We start from the raw sequence: 12,865 nt of genomic DNA, 5'->3' as shown, positions 1-12,865 counted from the left end.
TACCAGCTTTATATCTCTTCAGTGGAAATGTAGTGGCTTATCATAGGGAACTGTTTTGCAAAGCAGTGGAGCATTGAGCATCTTTAACAGGTCTTCCTTTTGTTTCTTTCTTTTCAATTATTCACACATGTAGTTGATCCTCCACCGTACCTGGATGGTGTGCGGATCAACAGCCCGCACTACTTGTGCAAGATGGTGGTTCCCAAAGGTGGAGACACCCGCTACACCCTTGTGGTGTCGCAGTACGAGAAGAACAACACCATTCTCTACACACTGCGGGCTTACAGCAGCTGCCCGTTCCACCTGGCACCCATTGGGAACCCTTACAAATATGTTCGTGAGGTAGGGTTCCCACTGACTCAGTGATGCCCATCACGTTGCCACAAAGTGGCAAAGGGTATTTGATGTCATCATAGCACTTTTGCTAATACAGGCGTTGAGTGCAGAGTTGAAAAAGCAAGGTATAGATTGAGAAGGATATTTATTCCATGAGAAGGATATTTATTCAATTTGCAGTTTTTTATGACTAGTACTATTGAATGGTTTTTGGGTTTTCTTTATATGTGAATGAATCACTTTTTCCGATATCACTGGCCTTGGAATCAGTCTTGTGCAATGCCTGCAGCAGTGCAAGTGATGGGAAGATATTAGATTACAGGCCACTCCCAAAATATTCAGGACTTAAAACTGCCTTCAATATGCTGAAAAAAAGGAAGTGTTTTGGCAAAGCGTTGCAAGAAAACAGAGTGGCAGCAGCCATGTTTATAATCTTATGCAAAAAAGAGGTGAGGTATGCAGACAGGACACAAGAGTAGAGAAGTGGACAACACGAATGCAGACTATCAACTGAAGACACAAAACTCATCTGCGCAAGCATGCAGTTTGTATCATTTTTGCGTAATGAATCCTTACCAACTAGCTCAATTTTCTCTCATTCTAATGTGTATAGTACTATTGTAGCTTATTGGAGCCCAGTGCCTTTAGCTTTCCACATGGTTGCATGGGATTGGGTATGTTTTGCACATGATTGGAAGGTAAAACATCTGTTCACTGTGAGTGACCTGTGATCAATAATACATGGTGTGGTCTCAAATGTGTTCTTGGGACAAAGGAACGTTTGGGACAACACAGTACTGCAAACATTTAAAAGGACATTTATTGCCTTTCATACTCCAATGACAAGTTACTGCCAATGGAAAATGCCGATGGGCACTGACGAATCGAGGAAGTCCTAACTCGCCATAACAGGATATCGAGCTAATATGTTCACCCGCATGCTGGACACCGATCCCTGGTTGTTCCCGTGCGCAATCATGTGAATGTGATGTGAACAGTCATGTGAAGGGTGCTGCATTCCAATGATTGTGTTTTTCCATCCTGGTGCCTCGCAACACTTGCGCCATCTCTCGTACTATTTTGCAACTACACAAACTGCGCTATGTGGGTAAGCCAGATTACAGGAGATGCGAGAGCCATGCGGAGAAAACAACATCCGCATGAGAGTCGAGTGTCCCCATGATGGACAGACATAAAGGGGTGCTTTTCATTAGCCTGCCTCTTATGAAGGAACAAACCATAGAGGTGAGCAACGTGTTCGCAGCTGATTAGGGTCTTCCCTTTGCTGTGGAAGAACTTGCATCAGCAGCAATGTGACCAGCAGCATTTGTGCACTTTCTTGCCTAGCATAAAAAAGTTCCCCGACGATTACGATGCTCCCTAATGCAAAATTTCAGCACAGCTCCATACGTGTTTTCATTTCGCTATATATTGAGGCATCGCGCTAATCACTGCACCAACTGGCTGAGCTGCGACGTGCGGCACTATACTATATAGACCAGCCACACAGTTGCCGCTTTGACTGCATCTTATTGCAACCACAATATTTACCGGGAATCGCTTGCGGTAAATGCTATGCGAGAAGGCAAAATTTCTGGTTCTTTTTTTTTTTTCTTCTCTCGCCACGCTCCGGCGGAGCGCGAGCTTTCTGTGAGTTTTATTTTTTATTTTTTTGCTTTCCCTGCTCAGTCAGCGCTGCAACTGCCGCGAACGCACGGATATCTTTCATCGCCCGCAGTGCTCTACGTTCGCTCTTTCATTCTTGCTCAGTTACACTGAGGGACTAGGCCGACATTCGGCGCAGGAATGGGCGCCTCAGAGCTGTGCTCTTAGACTAATAGGGCATAAAATGTAGCATAGTAGCTAAAGAGTGCTTCGGTATGCTTACATGTTTCGCACCACGCACTCAACCCATATTGCATGGAAAAGTAACAGTTCTTTAGTTTTGCTGTGCAATATAGTAGTGATGGCAAGGTCTAGGAAATCATTAAATATGTAAACACAGTGAAAAGCACTGTGATATACTTGAGCAGGGCTGGCTAAGTGAAAAGTGTGGCTCCACAACGGTGCTGATCGTTGGGAGTCACACTGAGCTCAAAGCATTTTGATGTATCACAATAGGTGGCACTAGTGTTGTGTTGGGAGACAGCGAGAAGCAAGTCCATTATGTAACTTGCACGAGACAGCTTTAAAAATGATGATCTATACTTCATTTGAGATGCATTCACAGTTTATTGACATTTAATTAAGGGTGTCCTGACCAGCAGTTTGGTGACCAGTTCTGCCCACCTGTCGTGCAGGAGAAGCATGGGTTATGGACAGCAGCAACGGCTGGTGGCTGTGGCAATCATCCAGAGACCTATGGTCGCAATCCAGTCTACCAGGTGTCTCTGCAAAGTAGCCACGACAACAATCAAATGCTAGTCAGCCTGAAGGGGCCAAAGTGAGAGACCACGCATCATATTTGGGTTCAGGGGGATGCGGAAGTGCTTTGTATCTGATCTGATATGTAGACATGCTGGCACATACATTGTGATATCTGTGGCAAGAAGCTGCACTGAAAAGCTATTTGTGAATGCGCTTTCTATCCGTGGTATCACTACATTCTCTGTATGTGCACAGTGCATAAGGTCTAACATTTGTTCCATGCAAAGATTGAGTTGGTGGCTTGCACATTACCTAAAGTTTGGTAGGATTCTAATAAGCTTTGTACAATACACATCAAGCCTGTGCCTCTGTATTCTTCAATAAACGGATTGGCTCCTATTCTAAACGACAGGCTAGCTCTTGCCGCTGTAACATCAGCTGCTCCATTAAGAGAGAGTGCTGTACTTGAAATGTGTCAAGCATAAATGCAATACATATTTGCGGTAATGAAAGTCATATAAATGGGTCTAGCCTGCTGTTTTAGTCAGTGCTCTTAGACATAACAAAAGCCTGCACCTGCTTTCGTGCTTAGTTTAATTCTCCAGTATTAAGAGAGCCATGTCGTAATGAGACCTGATCAAAAAATTCCCATGCAAGCTCAAGTTTTTTTCTTTTTCACATAATGGAATGCTGGAAGCACTGGAAGTTGTCCTTCCAAACTTAACAAGGTGCTGCAAAGTGAAGGTTTTTCACTCATGCTTTTTTTTTTTTTTAGCTCTGGAAGTTGCTTCTTTTGGTCTGGTGGACAAATATTAGTTTATAAAATGTAACAACCTATGTAGTCAGTACATTTAGCTCCACTACTTTAGTACACATATGCATACTATGCATTTCAAGTAGTGTCTGAGTCATGGCTGTTTGCTGCATATCTTCTTTCTTCAGGCAATACCAAATTGGCTTTGATATTGTGACTGTCACTGTGAACAACCCATCATGTTCAGACTTCTTCGCTCGGAAGGGATCTGGAATGTTCAAGTGAGTGTTGCTTTTGATTGACCATGTAATTAGTGGCCAGCCATTTCTACATACACAAGCATGGTGCCTTTGTTGTTGTACATTAGGAATAGTCATATAAATATGTGCAAAGCTGCACATTTGGTTTCCTTCTGCCTGCACTGTCTTCAAGAGCTGAAAGAGCAATGCAAGATACTAGGTTAAAAAGGACTTTCAATGGGGTTAATTTTAATTGAATCCTATTCAAGGAAGTATGGCAAACTGGAGATACACTGTCGATATTTGTGAATGTGATTTTTACCTTTTGTTTTTAGAGGGGTACTGACATGATGTCACTACGGACCAGTATTTCGGATGTCCAATGACGAAGAAGCCAGTCGTGCGAAGACGACGATAACGATTAGCAGCTAGCACCGGCTGTTGCCTTTTGGCCAAGTGTAGTATATTGATCTGTAAATTTACTTGTATATAGCGTCGCGTCTGCGTCTTCCCATGTAACATATTTGGTGGAAGTGGACATTCCCTGTACCTCGTCACGGAGCTTTGTTGTGGATGGTACGTTGAGCCTTCCGTCATGGCTCCAGGAGACCACAGCGCAACTCAGCTGGCTGCGACACCTGCTGCCACTCCATCAACCTACATCGTACTCTGCACTTCCTGTGATCCTGGCATATTCTCGGGAAAAGATGCAGAGGACGTTGAGGACTGGATCAGCCTTTACAAACACGTCAGTGCCAATAACAGGTGGGACCATACTATCATGCTCGCTAATGTGGTGTTTTACCTTGGTGGGACACCTCGAGTATGGTTTAGAACACATGAAGACAAGCTCACCAGTTGGGATTTGCTTAAACAAAAGCTCCGAGACATGTTCGGCAATCTTTATGGTCACCAACTTGCCATGAAAAGCATGAAGAAGGCATTATCCAGCTGAGTGCCGATGTCAACAGAGCCTTACGTCATGTACATTGAAGATGTCTTGGCTCTGTGCTGCAAAGTTGCTGCACATGTGACTGAGCCAGACAACGTTTCTCACATTCTGAAAGGTATTATTGATGATGCCTTCAACTTGCCTTCAACAATGTGGCGATGGTGGACGCAGTTATCAAAGAGTGCCGCCACTTGCAACTCGCAAAAAGCCCACTTATTGATGGAAGTTTGCCCACCTACCAAACACCACGGTGACATCTTCCGGTGCCGACACTTCCTCTTCCAACAACACTGACAATGTTGCCCGGATTGTCTGATGAGAGATTGAGGCCACCCATCCAGCTGCCTTTGAATCTAGCTCCTTCAGCACACCTGCGGTCACGGTTTCCCTGATTCAGGCAGTTGTATGCCAAGAGTTGCCCAACATGGGTCTTCACTCTGTCTGTGCGGCCCATCGCCCTGATGCTGACCCAGATTATTCGATTCCACCCCATCTCACATGTTATTATTCATCCCATTTCTGCAGCTCGTCTGAATGGCGCACTGCGAATGACAAGTCCATCTGCTTTCACTGCCGTCGAATCAGGCACATTTCTCGCCACTGTAACAGTTGCTGGAGTTCCCCAGCCCAGACCACGTATACTGGCTCCTGTCGCCCAAGCGGCTATTCTCGTCCCTATGCCGCACAGTCCGACAATGCTGCCACTGAACCTCCTGCGCAGAACCGCCCTTATTCACGGTCACCTTTTCCCCAGCGCCAACAATCTTGCTCGTCCCAGCCCCATCGCTCATATTCCCTGACTCTCTACAGACACTCGCAGCTGGAAAACTAGACAATGCAGTGCCTTGAAGTGATGCTGCTTTGCCCCCTATGCCGCCAAATCCTTTACTGACATTGCACACTCATATGAACCTTCTTGATGTGAAAGTTGACGGCGTTCCTGTATCTGCTCTTATAGACAGACACTGTTGTGCACTTATCCGTCATCAGCACTGACCTTTGTAACTGCCTGGAGAAAATAATAACACCCGCCCCGACGTCTGCATCGCCGATGACAGAACAACTCCCGTAATTGGTATGTGTGCCGTTCGAGTCTCTGTCACCGATCGATCTACTATCGTTCTATTCGCCATCGTCGCCCACTGTCCCCACATTATTCTCGGCCTGGACTTCCTCATCGCGCAATCCGCTCTGATGGACTCTTCAGTCCGTACTCTTCACCTTGACCTATCTGTTCTGGACCCCGCTGAACCATCCCCCAGTCGCCTCAGTTCCGTAGGCTACGTTCGCTTCGCACCTTCGGCACTGACTTACGAATAAAGGAAAAATCAGACATCCACCCGTTTGTAGCAATTGCTACAAAGGAAACCCATATGGGTTCCTCGAAAGAAAAGCCTCATAGTTGAAGAAAAATTCGTCCTGGTCCGGGACTCGAACCCGGGACCAACCACCGCCTTTCCGGGGCAGCCGCTCTACCATCTGAGCTAACCAGGCGGCTAGCAGATGGCAGGGCGAAGTCGAATTTGTCTACAACACGAAGCAAAGGCAAGAGTTTGACGTAGTAGTTCTGCGGAAACCCGCAAGGTGGAGAGAAGTAATGAATAAAGGCAAAATCAGACATCCACCCGTTCGTAGCAATTGCTACAAAGGAAACCTACGGATTCCTCGAAATTTTGTCTTAAACTAAGTCTTGGCACAAAACAAGCGTTGCGAGCTTTCTGGAATGGTATTTAAACAGTCCAAATTGACTTTGTAATTGTCTTTAGTGTCCCTTTAACGCCAAAAAAAGAGCACAGTCTATCTAAGACTCTCAGTGCCTGCCAGTAAGCTTACTAGGTGTCTTGGTGCTTGTACTGTGACCTGAGACGGCGCATGTGCGTGTGTAAATTAACACATGCTGTCTCCCATAACAGTGGCACCTTTCACTAATTAGTATGCTTCACTCCATAACACGCTGTATGGCAGTGAAGCTAATGTCAAAGGCAATATTTCTAAGTATAGTCAGGTACAACTTTAGAAAAAAGGGGTGTTTACTCACACAAGGCGGATGCATACGAGCCTCCACCAATGGGCGCACTCTAGACTGACGTCGTGAGCCAGCCGGCCAGTGATCCTGCCGATCGAGAAGATGGCCACCCACGCTTCGAATTGGGCTGAGTCGCGTCAATCGTCGGCTTCTGCGCCTCATCAGAGTGGATTCCCAAAGTGTTTGTGGTGGTCTACCATGCCGGACATATTATTGCGAGCCTACAATGCACCATTTGTGCTGCGTGCATTTTTTTGGAGCCGTGATCCGGCGACGAAAGATGGCAATAAGCATTGCTGACTCTGCACCACACTTCATTTGAAAACAGGATTCCGTGGCGACACACCACTGCAAACAAACATCCTGCGTGTTTTTTCCATGGTGTTTTGTTTTGCTCCAAATTTACGATGAGCAAAACTTTCCAAAGTCTGGTGACTAATGTTAGCAGTGGGTGTGTTCGTGTACTGTGTCGCTGTTAAAAAAAAAAAAAACACCACGATCACATTCTTGAAAATAAGTTTCTGAAAACACAAAAACAAGAAATACAAATCTTGTGCTATTTAAAACCAAAAGTATTCATATAAAACGATGAATAAAGCACTTTTATACCTTTGCTGCATCGATCGTCTTCTCGAGGTTTGTAATGGTTTCGATAAATGCATTGTTTCTTTAAGTATTGTTAAATAGCAACTGATTCATCTTAAGCTCGGAAAGTGAGTAGTAAATGTGCTGTGTACAGTCAACAGCAACATTTTACGGGATGCGCTTTCCCCTTCAAATGTGAATTCCTGCAGTGTTAAGGCATGACACTTTGTATTGAATGAATCACTGTGTAGGTGGTGAATGCAGGAACATTTAATTCGAGGCTGTGTGACCACACTTTGCGAGAATTCAGCTTCTTGGTTCATCCTGCGTCCCGTAAACTTTTGCGGTTGACTTTACATGTTAACCAGCGCAAAGGTCATGCAGAACTGCTCTTTCTAGTTTAGTGCCTTGCAATGAAGCTAAAAAGCAGATGATCGACACACAGTGTTGTAGAAGGCATGGGATTATTTTTCTCTAGCGATCCGGCATGTGCTGTAGCATTCCAATCACAAGAGCTCTACCAAACCAGTAATCGAAATACAAAAATATTTACTTATACCGACAATTACGCGTTTTAGAAGCATGGTTTTTTGAGCGGGAGTATTTTAGTCGCGGAGGCACTCGGCTGTCACGCTTCGGTCATCTGGGCGGGGCCTCTTCTTTTTTCTAAAGCTGTAACCAACTATAACTCATTGGAGTGTTTAGGCATCTTTTCTGCCTTTTGTTTAATTTGAACAGTTTCATCGGTCCCGTCAGAATCGAATTAACGGAAGTCGAGAGTATATTACAATATTTAGGGCACTCTGAAACCTGCCGAAATTTGTTATAGAGGCCCCTGACCTTCACTTAATGCAAAAAAAGAAAGAACAGTTGGAATTATCATGTCAGTACACCTTTAGGTCAAGTGCTTCAGTTAATTATGTTGCCTTTTGGTATGTTATTTGTGATAGCACTTAAAAGGAAATGTGGGCAGTTTGGTTGTTCTTGTGCATATGCACAGTATTGTCATGTGTGCCAGCAGCTCTCCTGCAATTTTTGTATTTTTCAGCATCTTAATAGTAAGGGTTAAAGACAATACATAGTAGTGTTTGCTCCTGGTGCTCATTCTACTCATTCTTTCTCTCCGTGGAATCATCTTTTGCACACATTTCAAGACGCTGAGCACAAGACAACTGTACTAGCTTTACTATTTTCTTAAAACGTTTTCTCATAATCGAGCACACTTGTGGATGCTAGTGTTTGGATTGATGTAACTTGTTGTGAGGGTTAGTTTGGCAGAGCAGTAACTGCCAGAATGGTTATAATGGCCTCCAGCATCTCCCGTGCAAATATGATGTGGGCATGGCCATGCCATCATTGTAAGTGTTACGCCTACCTCAACTGTGCTCAAATAGAAGAAAGATAACTTTCCCGAACACAGGCTGCAGAGAAAAATGAGAAGTGATAATGAGAATCCAAGTGATAAGACTGGCGGTGGCTCTGAAACTGGCCTATTCTGGTCTTTCTCAATCGTTAAATTTTGCTTGCGTGGAGATGGGACAAATTCTAGTCACGATTGCTGAGGGGCCTAAATATGAAGCCAACCAAAACTGATTAGGAGTGCCGGAGAGTTTTTTATATGGCTTTTGTTTGGTGGTTCTTCAAAGTGAAAACGGCACATTGCTGGGAAAAAGAAAATGCATTAGTTTCCTAGTTATTGCCGTCTTTTCCTTCCTTGCCCCTCTGCGTATAGTACATATTTTCTTTGTTCTAGCAACATAGACAGTATTACCTCATTTGAGCAGTTTTTATTTCCCAAGGTTCACCTACATATCATTTAACAGATTGCAGAAAATTGCTAATTTCCATGTGCAAGGTGCCTGGCTGTGCACTTCACTGTATTCTGTACAGGTAGTGGTGAAGCTACATGTAGTGCCTGATTGTGTTGCTGATCTTTGTGTTTCAGGTCTGGCTTCACAGTTCTTGAGCTGGAACGTGTGCCAGCTGGTGTGTATAATGTGATCCCGTCCACCTTCAAGCCATTCCAAGAAGGGCCTTTCTTCCTCACTGTCTCAGCCACCTGTCCCCTCAAGATGTCACGCATACAGTAGCAGTAGCTCTGGCACAATAGTCATCCTGCCAGGCCATCACTAAATTTCTTGCCTGGGATTGGCAGGCACATCAGACAAAATGCGGAACTCTTCTCGACGCAGCCAACACCACCCCGTTGGTTGCAGAGGATAAGATAAAACAAAAATTGTTAATCTCAGATTGTCCACTTCGGCAGAGCGTGATTTCGATGGAAAGGCGGGGATATAAAAATTATCTTATAGAAAACTTCATAATGAGTAACACAACAGGTGAAGTAGTGTGTTTTCTTCGTGGGAATGCTAGCAAGATGCTGTCTCATTTGTGATGTTACATTCTGCACTGAAGCCTGCTTGCGGTATCTTGAGTGTCTCTGATCTTTGCTGTTGCATTATTGTCAGATGCTCTATTAGCCAAATGTCTGACGTGATGTCAACAGCAAGTAAAGAGAAGAGCTGACATGCATATCCATGTTGCTTGTGTCAAATGTTTATAAATTTCGTCACTTTAATCCTTGCTTTATTTTTTTCGAGCCTCTCAGGACCATCAATACAGTTCCCTGCCTGCCTCTCTCTCTCTGTGTGTGCGTGTGTGTGTGTGCGCATGTGGAAATTAATGTTTTGCTGCTAGAAATCAAACATAGATTATAATTCTGCCGCCCTTTAACTTTATTAGATGGAAGGCATTAGTGAGTGGAGAGTTTCTGAACAACCTTCATTGGTGCTGCATTGTGCAAACTGAGTTGTCATTTACCATGTCGACATTGGTTCTGGGCCTGTGACAGAAGCTGCTGAAGGCATCTTTGTGTCCCCACTGCCTTGCAGTCATCACCAAGAGCTTCACATGTAAACTAGCTGTTTATTGCTGCCTTGTATGTGACATTTATGAAACTCGGGGCATAGAAGTCATTAGAATATTGCTTTGTTTGTCTGACATGAAGTTGCCTGCAAAATGCCTTACTAACCACTGTTCTGATCTTTCACATTGCATCCACTTCAAGGTTCACTTATGTACATGATCCATACTTTCTTTTTTCTGTTTCATACAATATCATGTTAGTTATACGGTATGCGCTTGTATAGTTAATGATAGAAGCAGTATGCCAAAAGCTTGTGTCCTTGGTTATGTTAGGTTGTGCTCATGGAGGTGCATTTTTCCTAGTACAGTCGCTGACCAATAATTTGGACTCGACAGGAGCCACCAAAAACGTCCAATTAATCGGAAGTTTGAAATAGTGGATTCATAGAAAAGAAGTGATATTATTGCACAAGTGGCCAAAAAAAGCTGTGCTGTATTCTTGGATGGCCACTCAGATACCTTCAATTTCATGTGAATAGCGCTGAATTGGCACCTATAAGCGATGGCATTCTTGGCACAGTGGCAAGCATGCTGTCTTATCATAGTGCTGTGAACACTGTTCCTCGTCGATGCAACCGATGAGATACATGCTAAATATCGTGAAAGTCAAAGTACTTATCTTCGAAAGTGGTCGTCTGAAAATATGGCCAGAGTTTGTAAATGCGTTGCTGCACACATAAGCTTGGCTTTGACCCAGACACTTTGTATCTTGACCATTGTCATGCTGTCGCTGTAGATAGATGAAACTACAGTCACTGCATGCAGATGAATCTTCATCTCCTGGCAACAACAAAAGTTGTCTGTGCTGTGATAGCTGAATGATGGCAGGTCTCTCCGCAACGGTCAGTCATTGTCCGGTGCTTCCTTTGCCGCCCTCGTCAGGGCAGAAATGAAAGGCCAAGTTGGCACTTGACTTTCTTGACAAAGTTGCCGGGGCCATTGTCGCTATTTAACGCGTAAATTAGTAACAAATGCTGGATACGTAGAACGTGCACCACAAATGACAAATGTTGCCTTTACAACTTATGACTTGGCTTGTCCTGATACTTGGGCCTAGTTGGCGACTACTGGATTGACTAGGCGAGAAGGTGCCAGCAGCATGGCTATTGACCATGTCGGCGACGTATCAAAACCAAAATGTAGGTATTTCTGCTCAACTTGGTGGGCAAATTAGGAAAAGTCAAGCAGTCAGAGTTTGAATCATTGCTGTAAGGTGCCTGAAATTTCTGTCATACATTAGGTCTATGGGGCCCGTGGCACTGTCTCAAAGCTGTTTGAATAATCACAAGTGTCCGAATTAATGGTTGGCGACTATAGTTAAGTGTTTGTTTAGCTCACCTTTTGAGCACACTACCTGTATGCTTTCATCACTCGCTATTTTCTGCAGTTTGTGTGTATGATAACGGGCTTCTCAAATGCAAACATCCATGCTACATGTTTCAATATGTTTGGTATAGTATTGTACTTACAAAAACAAAAAAAAACAATATCGACAAAAAGCAATTCATGTCTCTACAAGCAGTTCTGTGTATGTACTTCATATTTGTTGCTACATCCGATGGTTTCTTGTGACCTTATGTTGCGTTCCAGTTGCCCATAGGAGACTGTGACAAGATGACAGCATGTTACGTTTCAATGGCAGCTGTTTTACCTTGCATTGGTTACAAAGTTGTCGAACATCTGTTATTAAGAAATTTGCTTCTTGATCGTAACCTTGTTTCTGTACTTTTATGAATGAATACTCTACCTTTAGATTGACAGTTTTATTATGCAGCCAACATCTTTCAATGGCTTTGAGGCTCCTGCTTCATATTTTAACATACTAAGCAAGTGAAATGTGTGTGATGTGTTTTCTTTTAATATTTACATTGTATTTAAGAACCATCCTTGTGTGTGTGAACCGGTATTGCACGAATCTATACGTTTATTTTTGTGGCGGCTTATGAAATAGAAATGTTAAAAGGAAAAAAAGTATGTCTTTTAATTGTCCAAGATGTATAATGTTTACTTGCTCCACTCTATGCACATATGATGTATTCTTAATGCTCAATTTGCAAACTGTTTATTGTTATGGCAGATGGATTTGTTTTTCTGGTGTTCTGAAGGAACTGTGGTTGTAAGGAGGCGATATTAAGTTGTTATTGAAAGTTTGCGTTTGGCACTAGTTGTCAGACTTGCAATGCTTGATAAGAACAATGGTTAAAGCTATAGAAATGTTGGTGTATGACAAATCATGTTGAGCTCGTGTATTTGTGTTGTTGAACAATAAACATGAAATTCCACCACCCGTGTGCATACTGTCCTGTACACACTAACTTGAAGAAAGCAGTTTGTTGTTGCAGCTAAAGGTTGTGCCTATTATCACTGTTGTATTCTTCAAGGGACTCTGCAATAATGATTCCAAACTCAAGGGCATATTAGATGTGCAGCTGTGGAATAAGTACATATTTACGTATTGCCATTTAAAATTTGCATGAATTTTACACAGAAATCTCCCACTTGTAGAGTTTCAAAGGCACATTCATGAATGATGCACGACAGTGTGAAGTCCGGTATTATGCTTTTAGTAAAGCTAATTTATTATTTTGCATTTGATGCTGTAGTTTTCATATCTTCATTTGGCGAACAGCAGCTGTTAGGTGCTTTCAAGCAGAAACAACTACAATTCCATGCAGGTTGAG

The 12,865-nt window shown here is 43.4% G+C and overlaps 1 protein-coding gene across 2 annotated transcripts in view; it reads left to right on the top strand.

Annotated features, from left to right (window-relative positions):
- LOC135901108 (calpain-7-like) overlaps positions 1–12,471 on the top strand; it is a 33,739-nt gene extending 21,268 nt beyond the window's left edge. For both annotated transcript variants that reach the window (XM_065430875.1, XM_065430806.1), the window contains exons 16-19: positions 134–342; positions 2,637–2,779; positions 3,646–3,738; positions 9,205–12,471. In XM_065430875.1, coding sequence (XP_065286947.1) covers positions 134–342; positions 2,637–2,779; positions 3,646–3,738; positions 9,205–9,349 — 590 coding nt within the window. In that variant the 3' untranslated portion in view covers positions 9,350–12,471. The remainder of the gene's footprint in view (positions 1–133; positions 343–2,636; positions 2,780–3,645; positions 3,739–9,204) is intronic.
- Positions 12,472–12,865: the final 394 nt, after the last annotated feature.

This window comes from Dermacentor albipictus, chromosome 1, assembly GCF_038994185.2.
Source record: "Dermacentor albipictus isolate Rhodes 1998 colony chromosome 1, USDA_Dalb.pri_finalv2, whole genome shotgun sequence".
Classification (NCBI taxonomy): domain Eukaryota; kingdom Metazoa; phylum Arthropoda; class Arachnida; order Ixodida; family Ixodidae; genus Dermacentor; species Dermacentor albipictus.
The sequence above is the reverse complement of the archived record's forward strand: the minus strand, read 5'-3'. Positions and strand labels throughout refer to the sequence as shown.